The sequence below is a fragment of the Glycine soja genome, chromosome 16 (genome assembly GCF_004193775.1).
Source record: "Glycine soja cultivar W05 chromosome 16, ASM419377v2, whole genome shotgun sequence".
Lineage (NCBI taxonomy): Eukaryota > Viridiplantae > Streptophyta > Magnoliopsida > Fabales > Fabaceae > Glycine > Glycine soja.
In genome coordinates, this window is record NC_041017.1 from 3,510,086 (window position 1) to 3,532,755 (window position 22,670).

The following is a 22,670-nucleotide window of genomic DNA, read 5'->3' on the forward strand; positions in this document are numbered from 1 at the left end:
TTTTACATAAATTTGATCGAAAGTAAAATACTAATTTCTTAATATATTAAAATCTATTTAAAAGACCGATATTTCTTAATTGATGGCTTTTCATAAACCTATATTAAAAATCTAATTTATTTTATTTTATTGAGTAAATAATATGCTATATATTATATTATATTATGATGCAATCACAAATAATTTGTACTCTATAAGATATTATTGACTTTTGTAATATCTAGGAGAAGAAAATAAAGTTATGTGAAGTAATTTTATATTATTATTTTGTCATAAATTATTATATATAATAAATTATTATTTTATAATAATTAATTTAAAAATTATATTAATAAATAATAATTCTTAAAATTGACTGATAATATAAAAATTTATATTAAAAATAAATAGTCATTACATTCTAATATTTATCCTAAAAATCATACAAAGAATTGTTTTTAATTGATAATGTTTTTTACATAAAAATGGGATGCTTATTTATTATATTATCTTTTTCTTTAAAAGTGTACATACCCTTCCAAAGTGTGAAAAGAAAAACATTTGAAGCATCTGCATTATGGTGGTATATGAATCAATGAATGTGATGTGCATCAGTGCATGACAACAAAAGTCAGGGTTCATTGGGGCTTATAAAGATTGAAAAAAAAAAAGTGAAAACAAGTCACAAGTGTCACAGACTTGGTTCCATGCTTCATAGACCAACCGTGCCAAGTGGCCAATTCTCTCCTACGTACACACAGATTAACAATAGAATAATTGTAAGACAGCTTGATATTTCTTAGGAACTTTTTATTTTTTTCGTTTGTTATCCGTTGGTCTTTGTATGGTTTGTTTTATTTTATGTCTTTATCTTATTTCCAAAGAGAAGTTTTATATTTTGAAGGCTATTTTCTTTGTTTAACTGGTTATAATTGTAAATTTGTAACACAGAGAAGGTTGGAATAGCAACAGGTACGAGGAGTCAGAATCAGAGGATACACTGATACATCTTTTCTGTGGATGAGGACTTAGAAAATTAAGTAGTAATTAACATGATGTTTGATTTGATTTATTTTTTATTTTTATATTCATTTGAAATAGAAAATGACGATAAAAATGTTTCAGATTAAATTTTTATTTTTATTTTTGATGAAAATATTTTTTTAAAATAAATTAAAAGTTGAAAATAATAAAATTTTATTTTCAGTCAAAATCAAAAATGTCATTTTAGTTAAAATGAAAACGTGATGAGAAGTTTGAAAATATTTTTAGTATTTTTCTAGTTCATGAGAGCAAAAAATAAAAAATCAAATTAAACATATTTTTAAAATTCTAATCTTTTAAAAATGAAAATAATTTTTAAAAAATAAAAATAAAAAATAAAAATTCAAACCAAATACATAAAATAATTGTTAAACTTGATGGGCTACTGGTAATAATAATTGTTAAACGGATAGTCATTTATTTCCGTCTAAGTACACAATAACAATAGTATAGTAATTTCTTTTCATTTATCTATATGGAATAAATTTCCTACATTCACACACGCATTGACATTTGATAAATTAGAATAGTTGGATGAAGATAGCGCATTCACATTTTAAATGTGTATTTTAAGTAAAGTTTATCCAACGAGTAACTGAATTCATTAAATTCCTAACCGTTAGATTCAAGAATAAATGAATAATTGATAGAATAGAAATATTTTTATCCGAGTAAATCTAGACTAGAAAAAGAGTCTTGAATCATACAGTATTGTGAAGTCACTACTGAAACTTCGATTTCTGTTTTATTCTTAGGGTACTTCGGAAATAAAGAAATTGTGCTGAAAATAAAAGTTGCCGTAAAATTTAAAGGGAGGATAAACACTTTAATAGGTTATATTGAATTATAAATAATCGTGAAATTAAAGAGTTACAAAGATTAAAAGTTGTTTAGTCACTAAGGTTTTTATTTTTGCATGTTCTTAGGATATGTTTAGAATACAATAACAATAGATAAATGTGTTGGGTTAAAAATAAAGGTTACTTTAAAATTTAAAGAATACAAGTTAAAAAGATAAACACACTCTCCTAAGTATTTCCTCTGCGCCTATATATAAATAACAACAAAATAATTTTAGACCTAAATATAAATAAATACTAACTAATTTTTATCTCATTTAATGATAATATTTTTATTATGCATTTTATTTAATAAAATCTTATTTCTTGTAAATCATTTATTTTTATCCTACAAACACTAATATGAAAGATATTTTAAGAAGATTTTTTAAATCAAATATTATTAAGTAAATTCCTTAATTCATGTGCATCCCGTTGAATTTACTTATATTTAAGTTGTTGAATTGTAAACAAATGTGAACCATGGAATTTAAGAGTTACAAATGTGTGATTTTAAAGAGTGCAAAGGTTGTCATTCATCGAATAAAACGGAGAGTTATAAGCCAAAAATAAATGCTGTGGTAAAATTTAAAGGGAAGAAATTGAAATGACAAAGACACATTAATAGGTTGCATTGAAGTATTAATCGTCATAGAATTGAAGAGTTACTTAGGTTAATTAAAAGTTGGTTATTCACTAAAGTTTTTCTTTCCACTCATTCTTAGGGTATTTTTGGAATTACAATTTGGAATTACAATTAACACATATTGAATAAATGGTTGCACTGAAAACAAAGGTTACAGTGAAATTCAAAGATAGAAGTTGAAAGGATAAACACACTTTACTGCTTTAAATTGTAAACAGGAAATTAAAAAGTTATAAAGGTTGTTTTAGGTATGATTTAAAATAAAACAAATGTTATTTTAAATCAAACTTCTTCTTTACTCACCTTGTCATCTTTTTCTTCTTTGAATTTCTTTTCTTTTTAAAAACTTAATATATTTACTCTCAAACTCAAAGTTACAGACACCAATTCCAATGTTCAATCAAAATCAAACATCGCTGATAAACTCAATAACTTGGTTTCCGAATTCACCTCTCTCTCTTTGATTAGCCTGATGGACAAAGAAGATGAAAAAAATTAAAGAAAATGGATTTACAAATTTGTGATTTTTTTGGGAGATGCTAGGTGCACCCAGCATTATTGCCGGTGCACCCAGCACTTAAAAGTAAAAGACAAAAGTGCCCCTCAGTTTTTTTAAAAAACTTTTGCGCACCTAACAACCCTTTTTCATGCCGTGATTGTGCTTTCTCCTTCTTTCGCCCGTTCTTCTTCAGCAACCCTTCTCCTTCGAGCCCTTGCACCGTTCTTCTTCAGCCCCGTTGATTTTGTGCACGTGGTGGTGTCTTCTTCTTCTTCAAGTTGATCCGTGAGCCTTTTACTTATCAACTTGATCCGTATGCTTAATATCAACATACGGATCAACTTGATCCGTATCAACCTTACGAATTAACTTGATCCGTACGATTTACAGATCATCCTCACGCACACCCAGCACAAATGCGTACCTCGTATGTCGTCGACGACGAACCAACCACCGCAACAATGAACACCAGCACCTTCACCTTCACCTTCACCGAAGCTAACCAATCGCAAGAAAACGAAGAAAATACGGCGAAGCACTACACACCCAAGAGAGAAAACGAAGAAGAAGCACTGCACAAAAATGGCTGGGGCAATTTTAAAAAAAAACTTTTAAAATGAGAAGAAAACGCAAGGATAGTTTTGACATTTTTACAAAATGTTAGGTGCAACAACTGTAATGTTGGATGCACCTAGCATCAACCTTTTTTTTTTGCATCTTGTGCGATTTTTAATCATCTAAGTTATCCACTCTCATAGTCGTCAATATAACCAATGAAAGAGTAACACATTCGAATTTATCCAAACCTACATTTGAGCCAAAAATAACATATTTCAATTTTTCAAAAATGGAAAAAGACTCAAAATTTTACTTAGATAAATTCTAAACATTTCAATATTTATAAAGAAAAAAACATATTTTAATCTTTTTTATATAATGAATCATTTAATAAGATATACGTGAATAATAATAATAATAATAATAATAATAATAATAATAATACTTTAAAAAAATACATACATCAAGAATGTATCACTAACATTTTTCATTTTTAAATTTAATCCAATTCTGCAGGGGAAAAATTTCGAAACACCTTCCTAAGCAAAATGTCTCGAAGTTCACAATGAAATTATGAAGCCATTCTCACCAACGTCAAATCACATATTACAAACAAAGGGTAGGATATAATATTTTTGCAAGAACATTATACAGAATTGATCGACCAGGGAACAACTGAAGGAATTCAGCATCTCTAAAGTTTACCACTCCCTAATGGTTGTCATCAAAAGCACCAACATGGTCATTTCATTTGGCAAGTTCCTAAACGTTGAGCTTCATATCTCCCCTAGATAAATCTGCTTGTCACTGCTACAAGATCCAATAATAGGCTCATTGGGATGAAAAACACACTCGTTAACAGATCCATTGTGACCGGGAAGCTTATACAAGATGCGGCGAGAAGTGGTATCCCAGATGTAAACCATTCGATCAGAACTACCAGCTGTTACCTTGCTTCCATCAGGAGACCAACCGCACTTCAATAAGTTCTTTTCAAAGTTGTGTTGATGCCCTTCCAACACCTTCACACAGCGATTTTGCGGAGCATACGGACGCATATCCCAAATGCAAAGTTTGCAATCCATGCCATTTGTAAGAAGGTAGGACCCATCAGGACTCAGCTGCATATCAGTAATCATGTCTTGATGACCTTGAAGTGTCATGGTAACTTCACCTTTACGCAAATCCCAAATCTTGACATCATTGTCAATACCACCAGTGAAGATCTTATCTGATGCATCTGAGAAGCCAACAGCGGTAATCTGGTATTTATCTGGGAATGTTTGGATGGAACCCCTTTGACGCATATCCCATAATTTAGCAGTTCCATCATCAGAGCCACTAACAACAAGAGGTGGTCCCCTTCGAGAAGGACAACATGAATTAACATAAGAGAGATGTTCTACCATCTTTTTGATTTGTTTTCCTGTTTCCACATCCCATGCCCTCACTGTTTTGTCGGGGCTGGCAGAGACTATTTGTGTCCCATCAGTAGTCCAGTGGAGATCTAAAACAGCATTCTTGTGACCTTTCAGAACCATGAAGTTCTTGCAATCCCCATGCACATTCCAGAGGAAAATTTCCCTGTCATGAGATCCAGATGCAATGACTGATCCTGCTGGATTGAACTTCATGGTATATATAGCACTCTGGTGACCTGACAGCAACATGATCGGTGATTCCAAACTTGAGGTCCGCTGCTTTCCATTTGGCCCAGGAGCTTGAGGGGCATTGTATGGAACAGTAGACCATTCCATTGGCCTTGGACCAACAACTGACAAAGCACTTTCGCCTTCAATGGAAAAAACTTGCATGTTGACCTTTGCTCAGAATTGAAATTAAACAAACTATGATTTCTCTATGAGCTCAAGTCTCCAACACTGAATCAGAATCAGAAGAATTAGAAGTAAGATCTCAAAAAGACTAGAAACTGAATAACAGTAGTTACATAGTTAGACTACTCTAGGGTTTTACATTAATTCCATATCCTCATCTTCCAATGCAATTATAATAATATGATTAGAAAATGATCTCCCCAAACCCCTCCAAAAAAACACAAATGCAAAAGATAAAATTATAAGTCAACATTTGATAAAGCAAAGTAATCCACTGAAAAGGAAATGTGCTTCACATTAACAACAGGGTACATTAAATTCAGATATTAAGATGTCAATTTGACAAAAACACAGAGAAGGGGGAACCTATATTTTAGTTGATCACTTGATATACATCATATATAAACTCAAATATAAAAGATATTTGTCATAGAAGAGCAGGAAATTATCGGTCTCAATAATAACAGTAAACTACTAAGCGGACATGATGTATCAAAAAATCGTGCCAAGCATCGTTCAGTTCTGGCTAAAATACTAAATTAAGCTGATGAACTGCAAATGTGACTAAACCATAATTGTTATTGACTTGCAAGGAAAAATGAAAATTATGTATAGGGATTTGTCTACTTCAGTTACTGGACAGTCAAAGGCACACGAGAATTGTTTAACCACTGCTTTATGACTGACACACTGTTTTCCTTTCATGTGATTATTTCTCATCCCACTTTTTTTTAACACCTCATGTCAGGAACAACACTGGTATTAAAGCAGACTACCAACTGAAACAACATCATCTAAATCTTGGGTTAAAGCTTCTCTTTCTTTTTTCATATCCTTGAAGTCCTACGGTCTACCTACTTCACAAAGAGGCAAATTTGCAATTCCACTATGACTTGCACAGATTGAAGTTACACACAATTTCAAAACCACTTTCTGCTTGATTTCATCAGGGTACCAAGTTTTGAATTAGGCATAACCAGAAGACAATTCATAAACTAGGAAGAACACCATTGGAGGATGAAACCCAAAAACTGAGAGAGAGAATGCGATGCAAGCTAAGGTAGGTTGTACTACAATGGTTCAAGTTTGAGCCCAATTGGAGAAGGTTAAAGCTCTGAATTTTCAAAGTTTTTTTTCTTAAATCAAAAGGTTTGGTTTGGTTTTTAAAAATAAAAAATCATTGAACTGCACATGTAACAAACAAACAGTATCGAACAGTAACCAAGTAATTGGGCACAAGCGGTTAATGTGTTGAAGTTAAGGTTTAATCATTCGGGTATTAACCAAGTTCGATTCTTGGCAGAAATAATTCTTGGTCGGACTTTAATTACCTCCTCGACAAACTCCAGATTAGTCAGGGTCCATTTCCCCTAATGAACCCAAGGATTAAGACCAAAAACACAGTATCAAACAGTGGTTATAAAAACTGGACAAAAAACAACCGGTTCTAAAGGATTAGGGTATACGTGTTTCAATTCAGTTTAGCTCGAACGCCTAATTCGATTCTGTGGTCACACCTAGATAGAGGGGTATGTTGAAAGTCCCACATGACTATGAGGAAAAATAAGACATGTTGAAGTCCCACATTGAATAAAGATAGTACCGAGATAAATTATATAAGTGGGGAGCAATCAGGCTTAACTCAACCCTACAAAATCGGCTTGTAAGGTGAGGATTGCTCCTCACTTATATAGTTTATCTCGGCACTATCTTTATTTGATGTGGGACTTCAACATGCCCCATTTTTCCTCATGTTTACCAATCATGTGGAACTTTCAACACACACCTCTATCTAGGTGTGACCACAGATTCACTCAATTATCCCCCATCCCTATAGAACAACCAATACTTTTATTGGCATTAACAGGGGCTTCCATATCAACTTTCAAAGAGTATCTCAAGAAGAAAACAGCACACAGATTTGGTTTTGATCTATGAAGCACGGACACCCCAACTCCTTGCCGTGTCCGGTGTCCGACACGCATCTGTCTCAGTGTCCGACACCGACACGACACCCGTACTACATTTTATATTTTGGACATTACAGGTGTATCCGTGTCGTGTCCGGTGTCCGTGTCGGTGCTTCATAGTAGACAAACAAAAAACAAATCCAGAGCACAAATCAAATAAGTTTTTTTTAATTGAAAACTATCAAAGCTGAGAAAATATTGCATACATTATCATCCAATAGCAAACGTGCAACATATTTGATGCCTAAAAAACCTAACGGCAGCGCGTGCAAAATAAATTACAAGGAAATATGAAAGCAGCAACAACTTGTTGGAGTTCATAACTGAATATACCCGATACTTTATGCGAGTAAGTATTAGGGTTTACTTAGTTGAGCGTGTGGGGGAAAAAACAAAAGTGAAAACGACTTTGCATAGAAAGAGAAAAGGGGTTTCAACGAAGCAGAGGCTAATTGCGAAGGATAAGTGTAAAAAGAGAGTGAAAATGAATGGATTTGAGGTGTTGGAGAGAAAAGAAGGAAGAAAGAGGAGAAAAATACCTGAGAATTTGTTTGTGCTGTGTCACGGAGAGAAAGACCACACGCCGCAGCTTGAAAACACTCGTTCGGTTCGCCTCCAACACCATAGATCAATCTTTAATTTTTTACCACCCTCCAAACGGATTTCCTGCAGTCGGTGTAAACACGCGTTTACGCGATCGTTAGTTCGTAACCGTTGGAGGACGATGGACGATGGACGATGGATCATATCAGAAGCACACGTTTAAGATATTAGCCATCAGATCTTCATTATACGGTTATAAGTATTGAGTATTGACTGCATGAATGTGTCTCACTGAATCAAACTAAATAATAATAATAATAATAATAAATAACTATTTAAAAAGTACTATAAATCCTTATTTGGAATAGTCCTAATTCTATGTCAAAGGAATAAAGAAGAAAAGGTAAGTTTTTTATAGATATCAAATAACAAGGGTCGGTCCAACACATTGATAGGCCTAAAGTCAATTTCGAAATGAGACTTTTTCATTGACAAAAGAAATTAGGTTTTTTCTAAACTAATAAAATATTTAATAAAATTATTCATATTTTATTTAAAATTAATTTTTTAGGTTTTTGGGACGCAAAATCATTTATTAACTTATTGTAATCAATTTCATGTAATATTTCTTTTTCAATTGATAATAAAGTCAATTGATTTAATCTTTGTTAGGATATTATTAATCTTAGATAAGATTTTATTAATTTTAATTTTGAAAAACTCATTTTTACTGAAAGCAATAGTTACCGAAATTATTAACATTATTCCATAAGCAATATTGGCATTTGGTAAATAATCAAGCCTTCTAATATACTTAAGTATTTCAATAGGTGTTTCATTTTTCTTTGTTATAATGTCCGAAAAATTTTAATTATGTAAATAAATGTGATCCATCAATATATAAGCTATCATTATGTTTTAATTAATATTTAAGGTTAAGATAACATTTTTTTAAATAATCAGCATCCAATGACTTTAATTTCTTAATGCAAAATAAAAAACAAAAAATATCTTCATACATTTTAAATTGTTCAAATCTACTTTGAAATGCAGTAATTGTTTGATCTATTATGTACAAGAAATAATCAATTTTAAATAATTCTTTTGGAGATCTTACAACTTCATTGTCCATAATTTCATCAAATTGTGTTCTTTTTATGCATAATATGTTTTTCACGAAACTTAAGTTCTATATTCATTTCAATAGTAAGTTCTTTGGTAGACATTAAAGAATTTTCAAATCCATCTTTCCTATATTTTTTGAAAAAATGAAATAAGACCTTGTAATTGTTCTATAGCAACATCGATACACTTATCTTTTGATTGCAAATTTCTACGAACTGAGTTTACTCCAAATAATATGTCATATCATAAAGTCATGTCCAACACAAACTCAAAATTTTCAAGCTCATAAGTTGCTAAACAATTAGCTTCACTTTTTTTTAGGATCATCACTAACTTCACTTAATTTCAATAAAGCATCTCTTATATGTGAAGCTTGAAATCTTAAAGCTTTTACACTTTTAATACGACTTTTCCAACGTGTTTGTGATAACAGTTTAAGAGTTAGGCTAGAGATATAATCTTGTAAAACTCTCCACCTCTTAGTAGAATAAGCAAATAGTGTATATATACGTTGTAACACCCAAAAAAAAGGTATAGCTTTAGGACAATAATTAGTCATGTCACAAAGTATCAAATTTAGACTATGACAACCACACAGAGTATAAAATGCTCAAGGATTAATGTCTAAAAACCTTTTTTGCACTCCTTGATTTTTTTTCTTTCATATTAAATCCATTATCATAACCTTGTCCTCTTAGGTTACTAATATCAAGTCCAATTGTATTTATTTCATTCATAATAACATCAAAAAGGTCTTTTCTAGTTGTATCATCTAATTTTAAAAGCTCTAAAAAATATTCAAAATTTTGTATTGAGGTTGAGGAAATATCCACACATCGTAAAACAAAAGACATTTGCTCTTGGTGACTTATATCAGGAGTACAATCAAGTATGATAGAAAAATATTTTGCTTTCATAATTTTTTTATAATTTTTGTTTTGATTTCATTTGCAAGTAAATTTATCAACTCATTTTGTATTCTATGACCGAGGTAATGACTATTAATTTAGTTATCTTTGATTCAACGAATGTGTTCTTGCATTGTAGGATCAAATTCTGCAATAATTTCAATTAGACTTAAAAAAATTCCATTGTTTTCCTCGTAAATTTTTTCGTTTGTTCCTACACGAAAGGCTGTTATTTTTTCCAAGTGTTTTAACAACGACAATAATTCTAAATAATACATTTCTCCAATGTTCTCTATTTCTATTTATTTGTTCTTGAATATGCTTGTTAATTGTTTTATTTTTTAGCAATCACGTTTCTAAATCAATCCATGAACTCATGTTAACAATATGCTCATTACTTATCTCATGACTCTTTAACTTAGAACTAATATTTCTCCAATCCCTACTACCTTCACTAACTAATTTACTTGTACTAGGAATAATATCAAACAATTTACAATAAAAACAAAATACTTTATCTAAGTCTTGAGAATAAATCAACCATCTTCTTTCATGTTTTTCTCCATTAGGTAACTTTAAAATGTAAAGTGATGAAGAAAAGTGTCTTGATAATTCAATCTTAGGAAAATCTATATCAGTAATTCTAATAGGGCATTTTTCTACTAATAAATCTCTCAAACTTGTATCAATATTTCTCCAATGACTTGGATCCTATATATTTTTAGTAGTGGATTTTTCTAATTCATTATGAGTATGTGAATCAATGTAGTCTTGTTCATTAACTAATATTTATTCTCTATTTTTATTTTCATCTAAGTCTGCATTGTTTACATGTTCATTCAATGAACAATTACCTATATTTTCAAATTTACTTTTCTTGCTTGTTATGATAAATTTATCTATAGTCCCTTTTTGTGATTCAATTAAAGCTTCAATGTGTTTCCTTTTTTTTTTGTTTCAAATGACCAAATTCATATTTTCGAGTTTACATTTATATATTTTAAAATAAAACAATGACTATAAATCAACTTTAAAGAGAGAGGTTATAACAAAAAAACCTAATTGAATAAGAGTGAACAAATATAGATATATTGTATTAGCAACGACTATTGGTGAAGACGACTTATCGATTCCGATGGCGATTTTCTTTAAAAATCTTGCTCTACTTTTTGGATTGAATTCAAGGGATTGTTATTTGATAAAAATGCCAAAATAGTTACAAACTCAAAGAGACATATTCATATTTATAGGATCAAAGAAGAGTGCTATTATTTTTTTATTCAAAATTAAAAGAATTAAATAAGTTAATATGAGATTTTTATTTATTTTCAAAGGTATAGCCGGCAAACTTTTTATTTTCAGACAACAATAAATAACTTTTAAATTCGATTTCTTCCTTCATTTAAATCATTTTACTTATATCATATGTGTGACATGATATTTTCACTAATTTCTCTATCATATTGTATAACTAATCTCCAAATATTTAAGCACAAGTACAAAGTTAATATAATATAAATAAAAAATATTTATATACGTAAGCTCAATTTGAATTGAATTAGATCCACTTTAAAAATGAAATATAAAATATATCAACTTTTTTTTGTTAAAATATGATTTTTTTTCCTTAATATCTAAAATTAGTAAAATTTGGATTTAATCTCTATAAAAAAAATTATATATTCTTTATTTTTCTAAAATTATAATGTGTTAATTTTTTACTCAGGCGTAAGTTTGGTTTGATGGTGGAATTTGGTGGTTTGATTTTCTTTTTAATTTATGACAGTTTTTAGTCCTAAAAATTATATTATAAAATTTAAACTAAAAAATAACACGTAGGTTCGTTCAAACCTAATTTCAGGCAAAAAAAAAAAATCAATTAGCATTTCCATTTTACAAGGATAAATAATGAATAATTTTTTTTGCATAAAAAAATATTTTATAAGGATGAAAAATATAAATTTTATTTATCCGACTTTCAATTTCAGTTAAATTTTTACAATATAGTATATCAAGCTTAAATGCAGATTAAAATAAAGAACATATAAGAATTTCTATTTGGTACCGGATAATTCTAGCGAAAGAAAACAGGCTCGAACCGCTATGGGGAATGAAGACGGATAGAGAGGAGAACCAAGTGTTGCATGCATGCGTTGCATGGCCATTACGACGTGGCGACTAATGAACCTTCCCACGTATCACCCTCTCATCTATTACTATTAGACCAAACCCTTTCGATTTTCGGTGCCCCATTGCATTTTAATCAGTATTTAGTATTTTATTTTACTCACTAAAACAGAGAGAGAACCATAGAGGAAGAAACCAGACCGTACGTACGGTTATTATGGCGATGAAACTCAAGTATCTGTCTTCCATTGCCGAGGATGTCATCAAGAGATGTTCACAGTAATCTCTCTTTCCACTCTTATAGCCATTTTCTGATAATAATAAATGATAACAATAATCTTATTATGCAAGGATGTTAGAATTATAAAATTATAACACATGTATATAGTGTTATTTTCTTTGGAGAAAGCAGCTTTTGTATTTTAATTTGTTACTTTTAATTTTATCCATGTTGGTGTAGTTGCTTTCCTAGAGCCTGGAAAAACCTATAGAAAATGGAGTCAATTTCATGTTCTAATCTTGTGGTATTATGCCTATGCATATATATGTTTATAGGAACTAGATCATGAAATGCAAACATGGTAGTTAACTATTAAATTTACTTTGCCTTTGCTTATTTTTGTTACTTAGGAAACTGGACACTTCAGTAGAGAAATTGGTGGAAGATTTTGAAGGAGGATGGAACCCTGAAATGGGAAACTATTGCAGAAAATTAGTTGAATTTTGCAGTGGGAAGGGTGTGAATGAAATGTGCCACAACATAGAGGGAAACATCAATGATAGCTCATTTAGCAGGTTGACATATGACATGATGCTTGCTTGGGAGAGACCTAGCTACTACGATGAAGAACCAATGGTGTGCATATTATTTCTCTCTCTGACGAACACACTTTATATTTTTGGGACAAAAATGAAGTTAGATATAATCTAATATCATGTTACCAACTCCAATCAAAATAAGAATTGGCATTTCATTTTGATAATAGCTGGTAATTTTAGTTACCAAGACCAAAGCATTGCCAACAATGTATTTGAGATATTTGATGAATCTATTAGGAACCGAGATTCTTTTGCAGTGATTGACCATGGTTTTATTCTTCAGATTTTTAAGTAATGATGTTTAGTTGAATTGGCTCAGTTTAAGAACCTATTTCTGCTTAACAAATTCTGTTGACAAGAGTGAGATTACATTTAGGAACTGATGAAGTTGGCTCTGCATGGCTTGAAATTATTGGTCATTGAACATTAGCCTAAGATCTGTTCCTGTTTAATCTGAACTTCAGCATTATCACCTTCCACATCTAAATAAGATTTTGATCTAAAGCTTATTGTTTTTGTGTCTACTGCTGTTATTAATCAGATGAGGCTTCTGAGGTTTGCAGGAGACTGTAGCAAAGGAGAAAGAAGAAAGGAAGATAACTTTGAATACCACTCAAGAACTGGATGATATCCCTCTTTTTTATTCAGACATCATGCCCCTCCTTGTTAGAGCATCTTTTCCCCTTATTTTGTTATGATATTACAGAATACAAATGATGTGTTTAAGCTGATCCTTTTATTTTTAGTTTTAACTTATCATAAAAGTTTGACTTCCAGCCTTTTGCAAGTCTATCAAACAAGACTTGGTTCAAAGACCAATTCAATCTCTTGACTTCCATTTGAACCAAGCCAGTTTGATAGAAGTACACAAAATTTTTATGGTTTTAGGTGTAGATATTTTCAATTGTAGCTGGTCACACTTACTTTGTGCATTTTCTTTTCTAATCATATAATTCATAAACTGTCCTGCCAGGTTAATAATGAGCCCAATGTTGGAGAAGATGCATTTGTATGGTTGGGATCATTAGTACCTTTAGTTGCAGATGTATCAAATGGAAGGTTTACTTTTGAATCTCTGACAGCACCAACAGGCAACCGACTACATTTTCCAGCATACGACATGTTCTTAAAAGAAATGGACAAGTAATGCATTCATCTGATGAAAGATTTTTTCCTGGTCTATTTGCATGCATTTGGAGTTCATAAGTATAATAGCTAGGAAAATCCTCCTATTTTAGGCTTCGTTGGAATGCTGTTTATTGTTTAACAATATCTCTGATTTAGAATATGATGACTATCTTGGATTATTTGATAGTTGAACATATAATATATGCAGAATGAATTATCCAAGTTGTATGGAGATCTAGAAGGTCAACAAAGCATTAGAATCTACACATTAGTTTTTTTGGTAGAATAAAAGATATAAAAGAGAGATAATAACATAATTTTGATTGGGGAACTGTTTAATATTGTTAAGATTTATAAAACCAATCTGGTGTCTTTACCTGACAATTTAAGCTTTTGAGAGAATTGATTTTTGGACGTTTAAGAATTTGATCCTTACCTCCTTCAATTTCCGGATAAAATTTCAATTTCACAAGGTATAGTTAGCCTATGCATTATCCTTGCTTTAAGCCCCTTCAGGCTCTTTGTTGAGCCGGCCAATTATATATATAAAACAAATGATGTGCCTTTACTTAAACGTTTAAAGCTTATCTATAGTGTGGATTCTTGACATGTTGTGATTGCCTCTATTTCCTTATACTAAAAGAGAATATTGTGAGTGGGGATTGGTTTCATTAGAAAAAATGGGAAGATTTTATTTTTTCTGGAATAATAGATGCATTAAATTATAACATTGGCTAAAGGGCAATTTCCATGGAGAGGAATAGATCTGTTTTTATCTCTTTCCCTGGCTAGTAGATGAACTAAACAACACATGCCACTGTAATGGTTATGCTAATGTTGAATTGTTGATTATAACCACTTGGCTTTTGTGGATAATATAAAACTCTGAACTCATAGAACTTCCTAATGATTCTATGGTGGATGAAACAATAAATTAAAGTTTGTAGTCTATTAAAGGGTAGGATTCCTTCCAAGAAATTTGACATTTAGAAAAAGTAGGAACTACTTTCAGCCTCTTGGATGGGGTTGACTTTAATTAATACTATAATACTATAACCAGAACATGCCTGTTAGTATAAATAAAAATTCATATGCAATAGATGGAGTCCAATTTCTTAATATCCTTTATTTTTTAATTTATGATTCCATAGGTGCATACGACATTTGCAGAAACATGCAACACCAAATGGGGTTGAACTGGCTGAGGATGAATATATATTACATGTAGATGGAACAGCCAGCACACAGAGAGTAGTTCGGCACATTGGAACAACAAGTTGGCCTGGTCAGCCGCTTCGTCTCTCTGATCGTTAATTTTATCAATGCATTAGAATCTATAAAATTAATTTTCTCTTATAAAAATGTAAATGTTGCTTTGCTTTTAATTGCCAGGTAGGCTTACACTGACCAATTACTCTCTTTACTTTGAGGCTTCCGGAGTAATAAGGTATGAAGATGCTCTCAAAATAGACCTCTCCAAGAATGTTGAGCAGAGTGTTAAACCTGCTGCCACAGGTCCATGGGGAGCTCAACTTTATGACAAAGCCATAATCTATGATTCAACTGATTTGTAAGGACAGTAGCATAACAGCTTTTATTATCATCAATACCTACTCTGGGGTTATGTATGTTAAAAATGCCCATTGAAATATCCAGTAGGGATTTAATCTTCATAAAGTATATGTGCATGCTTGTATATTTACAGAAGCACTAGGCTTCTAAGATTTCATCAAGGTAACCCCTTTTAAGTTTTTGGTGAAGCTCAAACCTCAGACTTACCACTGCAATCTTTTAAATGAACACGATTCCTGAAAAATCATAGAATTTGCGGAATTCTACATCCGATGTGTATCAAAATGGTCAGGTCTGACCGAAAAGCTTATGAATGGGAGAAATCAATATGTTGCTCTCTAATATTTTGAGTGTTATTTGTTATTTTTTATGGCTTTGACATAATCATATATCGGTTCTGATTAAGTTTGCTAGTACCATCTCAATGTAATATCAAATATAGAAATATATATAATCTGATCACTTCTGTCTTTAAGGGTTTTTTTTCCCACTTCTGTCATTAATATCAATGAGTAAATTTTTCTTCTCAATTTTCTAGATCGGAGACAGTTGTACTGGAGTTTCCAGAGCTTACGAGTTCCACGAGACGTGATCATTGGCTTGCACTAGTAAGGGAAATAATGTTTCTCCACCAATTTTTATCTAAGAACCAGATAAATTGTCTAATACAAACATGGGAGCTGCATTCAAGGACAATCTTGGGAATCGTAAGGCTGCATGCAGCAAGAGAAATGCTAAGAATATCACCTCCTGTCCCAACAAAATTCTTAATATTTTCCTTATACAACGAGATACCAAAGGGAGATTATGTGCTAGAAGAGCTCGCGGATAGCCTCAAAAAGGGCAATAATGGACAGTCATGTAGTGCAAGTTCTATCCTTAGGAGTATGAACATTTCCAAAAGTGTAGATTCTGATATAATAATAGATGAGGCAAGTCAAGCAGATGGAAGTGTTAATGTTGTAGACGATAGTCCCTCATTGGAGGCTGCTATCAAACAATCTAGGGAGGAAGAAAAGGAAATTCTCATTGCTAAAGCTACCACTGATGAATTAAAGGAGGAAGGAGTCACTGACAGTGTTTTGGTTATAACGGTAAGGGTTTAACCATAACAAAGCTTATAAGTATCCTCATTGCTGAACTCTAGTAAGGAGTAGCACATGATGGTGCAAGATGGGGTTGTTTCTTTGAAGCGAAAAGTATATTTTATGCCTTTCTATAAATTTCTTTTATACTTTGGAGAATGGGAAGTTCATGGTCTACATGACAAATAATTGTAGGTCATGGTATGCTAAAGTGCCTTAAGATGTTTTTCAATTAACACTTCAATTGAGAACAAGATTCCAGGATTGCCCTAAAATGGAAAGAAAGCATGGCGTCATTGGCATGTTTGAAGTTGAGACTTAATCATAGTTTGCTAATTTTTCATTGTATAGGAACTACTGAAGCCACTTAAAAATGCAGTCCCTTGGTTTCAAGAAATCTTCACATGGGAAAGGCCAATAATTACTCTTGCTGTTCTTGCTGCATCCTTGATGATCACCTATATGTAAGTTCTCATTTCTTTACTCGTTTTAATGGTCAAATTGTGTTAGACTCATAAATTTTTTCCATGACCATGAGTGAGTTTTGCTAAAATGTATGTAAACATCACGTGGATAACGCAGGGAATGGGTTGGCAAGACATTTGCAGTTTTCTTGATTTGGGCAATAATAAAGATGCTTGATGCAAGACAGAAAAAGATTCATGATAAAAGTAACGAGATAGTAATCAGTAGATCCAGTATGGCTTCTGATCAATCTACGATGGAGAGCATTGTCTCAGCCCAGCATGGATTGTATACTGTTCATGACATGATGCAGATAGCAAACATAGCAATGCTAAAGATATGGTCAATACTTATTTCAAAGGCTGATAAGGTACTTGTAAGATTTTTTTTTCAGCAGTTATCATGATGTCAGTGAAGATTGATTCTAACAAATAATGAGTGCTTGTTTTAGAATGGAGTCATATTTCATTGATCAGTCATCCTTCACCCTTGAATTTGATATAACAGCACATGTTGTACCTTGTGCCAGTGATGTATATGAAAGCCTTCAGGGGTGTAACAGCAGCAGTCACAGATATATTACCTGTAATAGAGAATGTGATTTAAAATAAATAGGCCGATTTTTTTTTTGTAATTATGATTTCTTCACAAAATGAATATTGCCTAAAAGACAAAGGGACCAGCGGTATTAAATTTACTTTTATTTGCTTCTGCTTCCATTAAAAAACTATATACTTTTAGATACAGGTGTATAGAAATGAATAATGCACTTAGCAAGATACCATTTGACACACTCATTCCAACACATTTTCCATTATTAGGTGAACTTTATGTGAGTTCTACTATAAGACTTGAGATCAAGAGTGGGGAGAAAATGTAACATCCAGAGACCATATCAATAAAACTTTTGTTCTTTTGTTTAGTTATGAGATTGTTCTAATTCTTCTAGGCTGGAATTAGATTTTAGTTGAATGTGATAACTATGAGTTTTTTCTTCTTCTAGTCTTCATATATGTTATGCTTCTTCATTTCTGCATCGCAATTGATAGTTTTGTTTTTTTGCTCCTTCTATCCTATAATGCTGTGTGTTACAATTTATGGTTGCTTTTATTTACTAATAAATACAAGTCATTATTGTTCCCGTGGCAGCATGCAAATTTAGTGATGGTGGCAATGAGTGGATTGGCAATCTTATTGGCAGTAATTCCATTCAAATTCTTCCTTATGGCTCTCATTCTCCAAAGCTTCACTATGACATTAGGAAAGTCCTCTGGAAGTGGAACAGGGAATAGACGGTTAAGGGAATGGTGGGATTCAATACCAATTGTTCCTATCCGTGTAGTAGATGATCCTAACACTGTTGATGCCAAATAACTTTTTATTCACCCTTATTAGATTTTCTAGTATATAGGTTTAATGTATGTAGCCTTTGCCCCATAACTGACTTTGGTATAATGGGAACTGGTTAGTGTACAAAGCAATATATAGAGAAGACACTGAAAATACATGTATAAATAGTTGTGCCTTGTTTGATTGCATTTCTTGCTTCAACTGTTTCGGTTTAATAAACTCCTATAGCGGATGAAAATGAAATAAGTATCACCATGCTAATTTAATAAGATCTGAACTAGTTTTGCGGAGTCAATAAGTTAGCTAGCTATCTAATCAAATATTGTTAATTTTGTAATCAATTTCCTCATCCAATCAATTTAGCTTTTTATCTTGCTGCTGTGGGGCTTAAAACACTATATTATGGTTGATTTCTTATGTAACAAAAATGCATCATTCGGTTTTTTGATATCACATTTCATATTCATGCCAATAAATAATGGTCTTGCACAACTTCTAAGCTATGTACTCCTAGAAAGAGGAGTATTAGCCAATAAAAATTTCAATGTAGATGACATAAATGTCCAAAAATTTCTCAGCAAATAATGAACTTCTTCTTGTTTTAAAAACAACTAATTTGTCAGCTTGACATTCATTTCAAAATTTAATGATTTATTTCCCTTATACTCAGTCAAGTTCTTCTATAATACTTTTTCAGTAATATTTGACATTTTTGGCTCTCATAAAATAAAATATCCGATACCGCCATGACAGTTGGGTATGATTTACTTTAAAAAATTTATTTTAAAAAAAAAATGTACATACACTACTAACAAGTTATTGATCTTAATAATATCAGATTCGATCCTCTTGCTACGTGATCTTAATAATATCATATTCGATCCTCTTGCATTGGAAATGAAAAAAGAAGATAGGAGTTTCCACTAAACATAACCAGTTAAAGTTTTTGACTTAAGAGTAAAGCTAGGAAATATACATACACCATTTGTTAAATTTTTCTTGTCACTTTGTGTAACAAAAAAAGAAAGAAAAAAAAGTTTTTCTTGTACGGTCAGTGAGGCTGTCGGCAAGTTTAAGACCATCCACGTGTCATGATATGAATGAAACAAAGGATGAGTCCTCATTTAAGAAAGTTATCAAACGATGCGCTGCAGGCATGTGAAGATAATCAAGTTATGAAATATTTTATTTTTTTATTAGCTATTATTTTTAATAGCGAGTATCTATAATTCCATTAAATAAAATTGACAAGTGATTCCTTAATGAGTGGTCTTTACTCTTAGCAGGTGTGTTTAGAGCATTTGAAAAAATGCTAACAAAATTGTTATTAAATAACGAGATTACTATATACTAGTTTATTAAAATACTTTGACATGTTTTTTTTTCTTTTCAAAAATAAACAAGTGGTTCTTACTTCTTCCATCTTCATTTAATTCAACGATCATCTTTTAAATTCAGGTCGGTAACAAAAAGAAAAGCGTTCAAGAATAACGTTCTTTCCAGCTTTAATTTCCTCAGATACGGAAAGTGGGCCCTATTTAGTTTTCAATGGGCCCTTCTTATCCTCTTTTGGATTTTTTATTTGTGGCCCATAATGGTCGGTCAGTCGGTCATCTTCCCCCTCATTCCACGCTACCCTATTTCATTCATTCTGCTTTAGAATATTTTTCAAAATAATACCATCATTTTTCTTTCTTTATTTGTTCTTTACTCTTTTACCCTCCTTCCTAATTAATTTTTTTATTTTAAAATAAGAGAGACTAAAAAGTAAAGGAGAGAAAGCATGTGATGGATTTGGACATGATTATGTCCTCATACCTTCTTCCCATGACTTATTCTTTTTCTCTAGAGTTGGCTAATATCTATCATAGAATTTCTACTTCTCCTTTAGTTTTGAAATAAGGAAAGAAAATATGAAATGAAAATGAACTATATCCCAAAGTAGTATCTATAATGCAGGATAGTTAACTTTATAAAATGCATTTCTTATCTGACTAAAGGGACCTAACAATTTGGACAGACATTGTCATGATTTGCATAATACATGGCCATATCCCAACTTAAAAGATTCTCTCTTTGTCTTTGCAATTCGTAAGCATTGTCTCATTCTCTCAATAGGTTCCGTAATACACAGGAAAAGCTACAATTAGGTTCCAAATGCTCAAATTTTAACGACTCAATTGCTTGCGCCTTAACCACTCGACACCTGTTTGCCTTTAAGCTTAAAGCCTCACCTAGGTCATTGTCTAATTAATTGATTATTCATACTTTAATTTGGTACCTCTCAATTCGTTACCAAGCAAAAAAATATATACATTATAGATAAATGTACCATTACAATTATGGCCACTCCAGAAATCTTAACGTTACAATTAAAATAACAGTCACAAATCTTTTTAAAACTTTGATCATTTGCACCAATAAACGTTGATGAATTAAAAATGTCAAAAACTAATCATTTTTATTTTATTTTATAAAACACTTGAATGACAAAAATGTCAATGAAATTTCAAATCTTTAAATAATATAACATTATTATAATTGTTACAAGAAATATTTAAAAAGGAAAATCGTATCATCATGCATCAGATTGGATATATTCTGGAAGCAAAATAATTATAAATGATTACACGCAAAGAACACGCCCATGGTGATTCCCATAATTTCATCTGGATAAATACTTAAATTTGTCCCCTCTAAAAGTATGTGATGCATTAAAAAACTAATTATAAAAAGATAAAAAAATATAAATTTAATAAAAAAAATGTGACAAATTATGAGAAGAATTTAGTTATTTACACTATTTTTATTTAATTCGTAACAAATCCATTAATGTTTCCACTTTATACCTAGCTTCTCTCCCTATAAATACCATTCATCCCATGGGGTCAGATCATACCAAAAACAAAACAAGCCAAGTGAAAGAGAGAAGAAAAGTCAAAGACAATGTCAGGGATCATTCACAAGATTGAGGAGACCCTTCATGTGGGAGGCCACAAGAAGGAGGAGGAGCACAAGGGTGAGCAGCACCATGGTGGAGAATACAAAGGGGAGCATCATGGTGAACACAGTACTGAATACAAAGGAGAGCATCATGTTGGTGAGCACAAGCCGGAGCACCATGGAGGAGAAGAGCACAAAGAGGGGTTCCTAGACAAGATCAAGGACAAGATCCACGGCGAGGAGGGTGGCGCCACCGCCGAGGGCGAGAAGAAGAAGAAGAAGAAGGAGAAGAAGAAGCATGAACATGGCCATGACAGCAGCAGCAGCAGTGACAGTGATTAGATTATCTCCCACTGCTGCATCACCTATATATCTTATAAGGTATACTTGTGTTTTGCATTGTTATGTTATGCTCTATCCAAATTCTCCACATTTTTCTATTACAACATGGGTGATGAATCACGAAATTTATGATCTTATTTTCTTCTATCACACTTGAGCTAACAAATCAAATTATGCATTTTGGCACAATGGCACCCCTGCTCGTTGAGATCTCATTTTTAGCCTAATATAACCGACTGAAGATTTTATATTCATGGAATATTCGTCAAACTTTCTTTTCTATATATATATATAATTCATCAATCTCTGCTCCTGCATGTATATCTTCTATATTAAAATGGATAATGTTAAGTGTATACTGCATTTTTGAGAGATAAGAAAAAAGAAAAGAAAAACAAGACGAAATGAGGAAGAAGTAAAAGGTAAAGAAAGATGATAAAAAAATTGTGATGGAAAAAAGATTAGAAAAACATGAAAATTGAAATATAAGAAAGAAGTATATAAAATTAGGATTTTTTTTCTAAATAAATAATGACTAACGTTTGCTAGCATATGTTCTAATTTTTTTTTTCCTCCTTGTCTGATGCAGGTGTATGGGACCATAGTAGTGAGGGCTGTGTCTTTCTCTTTTTTTCCTACTTGTCATTTATATTTATGAGCGAGAGAAATAGTGCGTGTATCTGGTTGCTAATTCGAGTGCTATTAGTCTGTGGTTTCGTTGATTTGTAACCCCTCTGCTTTGGTTATGCTGGATTGTATATTATCCTTAAAGAAATAAAAGATTAAATTATCAGTGCGTATTAGTAGTATTACATGGTATCTATTGTGGTTAGATCAGCAAAAAAAAAAATTCTATTGTGATTACATTGTTATTCCAAGTTCCAACATAACGC

General features: G+C 31.7%; 3 protein-coding genes across 5 annotated transcripts; 2 read left to right on the plus strand and 1 right to left on the minus strand.

The window, feature by feature from the left end:
• Positions 1 to 4,028: 4,028 nt before the first annotated feature.
• LOC114390737 (U5 small nuclear ribonucleoprotein 40 kDa protein-like) lies at positions 4,029 to 8,042 on the minus strand. Its single transcript, XM_028351606.1, has 2 exons — positions 7,910 to 8,042; positions 4,029 to 5,445 (listed from the first exon to the last, which is right to left on the minus strand). The coding sequence occupies exon 2, from the start codon at positions 5,377 to 5,379 to the stop codon at positions 4,342 to 4,344; it is 1,038 nt and encodes a 345-aa protein (XP_028207407.1). The 5' UTR covers positions 5,380 to 5,445; positions 7,910 to 8,042; the 3' UTR covers positions 4,029 to 4,341.
• A 4,152-nt stretch (positions 8,043 to 12,194) lies between these two features.
• On the plus strand, positions 12,195 to 18,690 carry LOC114389574. 2 transcript variants are annotated; one of them, XM_028350272.1, is made up of 10 exons: positions 12,195 to 12,352; positions 12,704 to 12,929; positions 13,456 to 13,557; positions 13,866 to 14,035; positions 15,172 to 15,305; positions 15,413 to 15,590; positions 16,131 to 16,686; positions 17,029 to 17,141; positions 17,260 to 17,512; positions 18,292 to 18,690. In XM_028350272.1, the coding sequence occupies exons 1-10, from the start codon at positions 12,291 to 12,293 to the stop codon at positions 18,514 to 18,516; spliced, it is 2,019 nt and encodes a 672-aa protein (XP_028206073.1). In that variant the 5' UTR covers positions 12,195 to 12,290; the 3' UTR covers positions 18,517 to 18,690. The 2 variants fall into 2 exon arrangements, with proteins under 2 accessions (XP_028206073.1, XP_028206074.1); XM_028350273.1 differs by lacking the exon at positions 12,195 to 12,352 and having other exon boundaries at positions 12,840 to 12,929; positions 13,434 to 13,557.
• Positions 18,691 to 21,371: 2,681 nt separating this feature from the next.
• LOC114390955 (protein SRC1-like) lies at positions 21,372 to 22,589 on the plus strand. 2 transcript variants are annotated; one of them, XR_003662040.1, is made up of 3 exons: positions 21,372 to 21,816; positions 22,367 to 22,449; positions 22,484 to 22,589. XR_003662040.1 is itself a non-coding variant. In XM_028351903.1 (2 exons), the coding sequence occupies exon 1, from the start codon at positions 21,439 to 21,441 to the stop codon at positions 21,775 to 21,777; it is 339 nt and encodes a 112-aa protein (XP_028207704.1). In that variant the 5' UTR covers positions 21,372 to 21,438; the 3' UTR covers positions 21,778 to 21,816; positions 22,367 to 22,589. The 2 variants fall into 2 exon arrangements, 1 of the variants encoding a protein (XP_028207704.1); XM_028351903.1 differs by having other exon boundaries at positions 22,367 to 22,589.
• Positions 22,590 to 22,670: the final 81 nt, after the last annotated feature.

What these genes read in the sequence shown, in the direction of transcription:
- LOC114390737 (XM_028351606.1), bottom strand. Translation starts at nt 5,379, where the DNA reads ATGCAAGTTTTTTCCATTGAAGGCGAAAGTGCTTTGTCAGTTGTTGGT.
- LOC114389574 (XM_028350272.1), top strand. Translation starts at nt 12,291, where the DNA reads ATGGCGATGAAACTCAAGTATCTGTCTTCCATTGCCGAGGATGTCATC. An exon ending in TGGAACAACAAGTTGGCCTG is followed by an intron (nt 15,306 to 15,412) that starts GTCAGCCGCTTC and finishes TTTAATTGCCAG; the next exon opens with GTAGGCTTACACTGACCAAT. An exon ending in TTATTTCAAAGGCTGATAAG is followed by an intron (nt 17,513 to 18,291) that starts GTACTTGTAAGA and finishes TTCCCGTGGCAG; the next exon opens with CATGCAAATTTAGTGATGGT.
- LOC114390955 (XM_028351903.1), top strand. Translation starts at nt 21,439, where the DNA reads ATGTCAGGGATCATTCACAAGATTGAGGAGACCCTTCATGTGGGAGGC.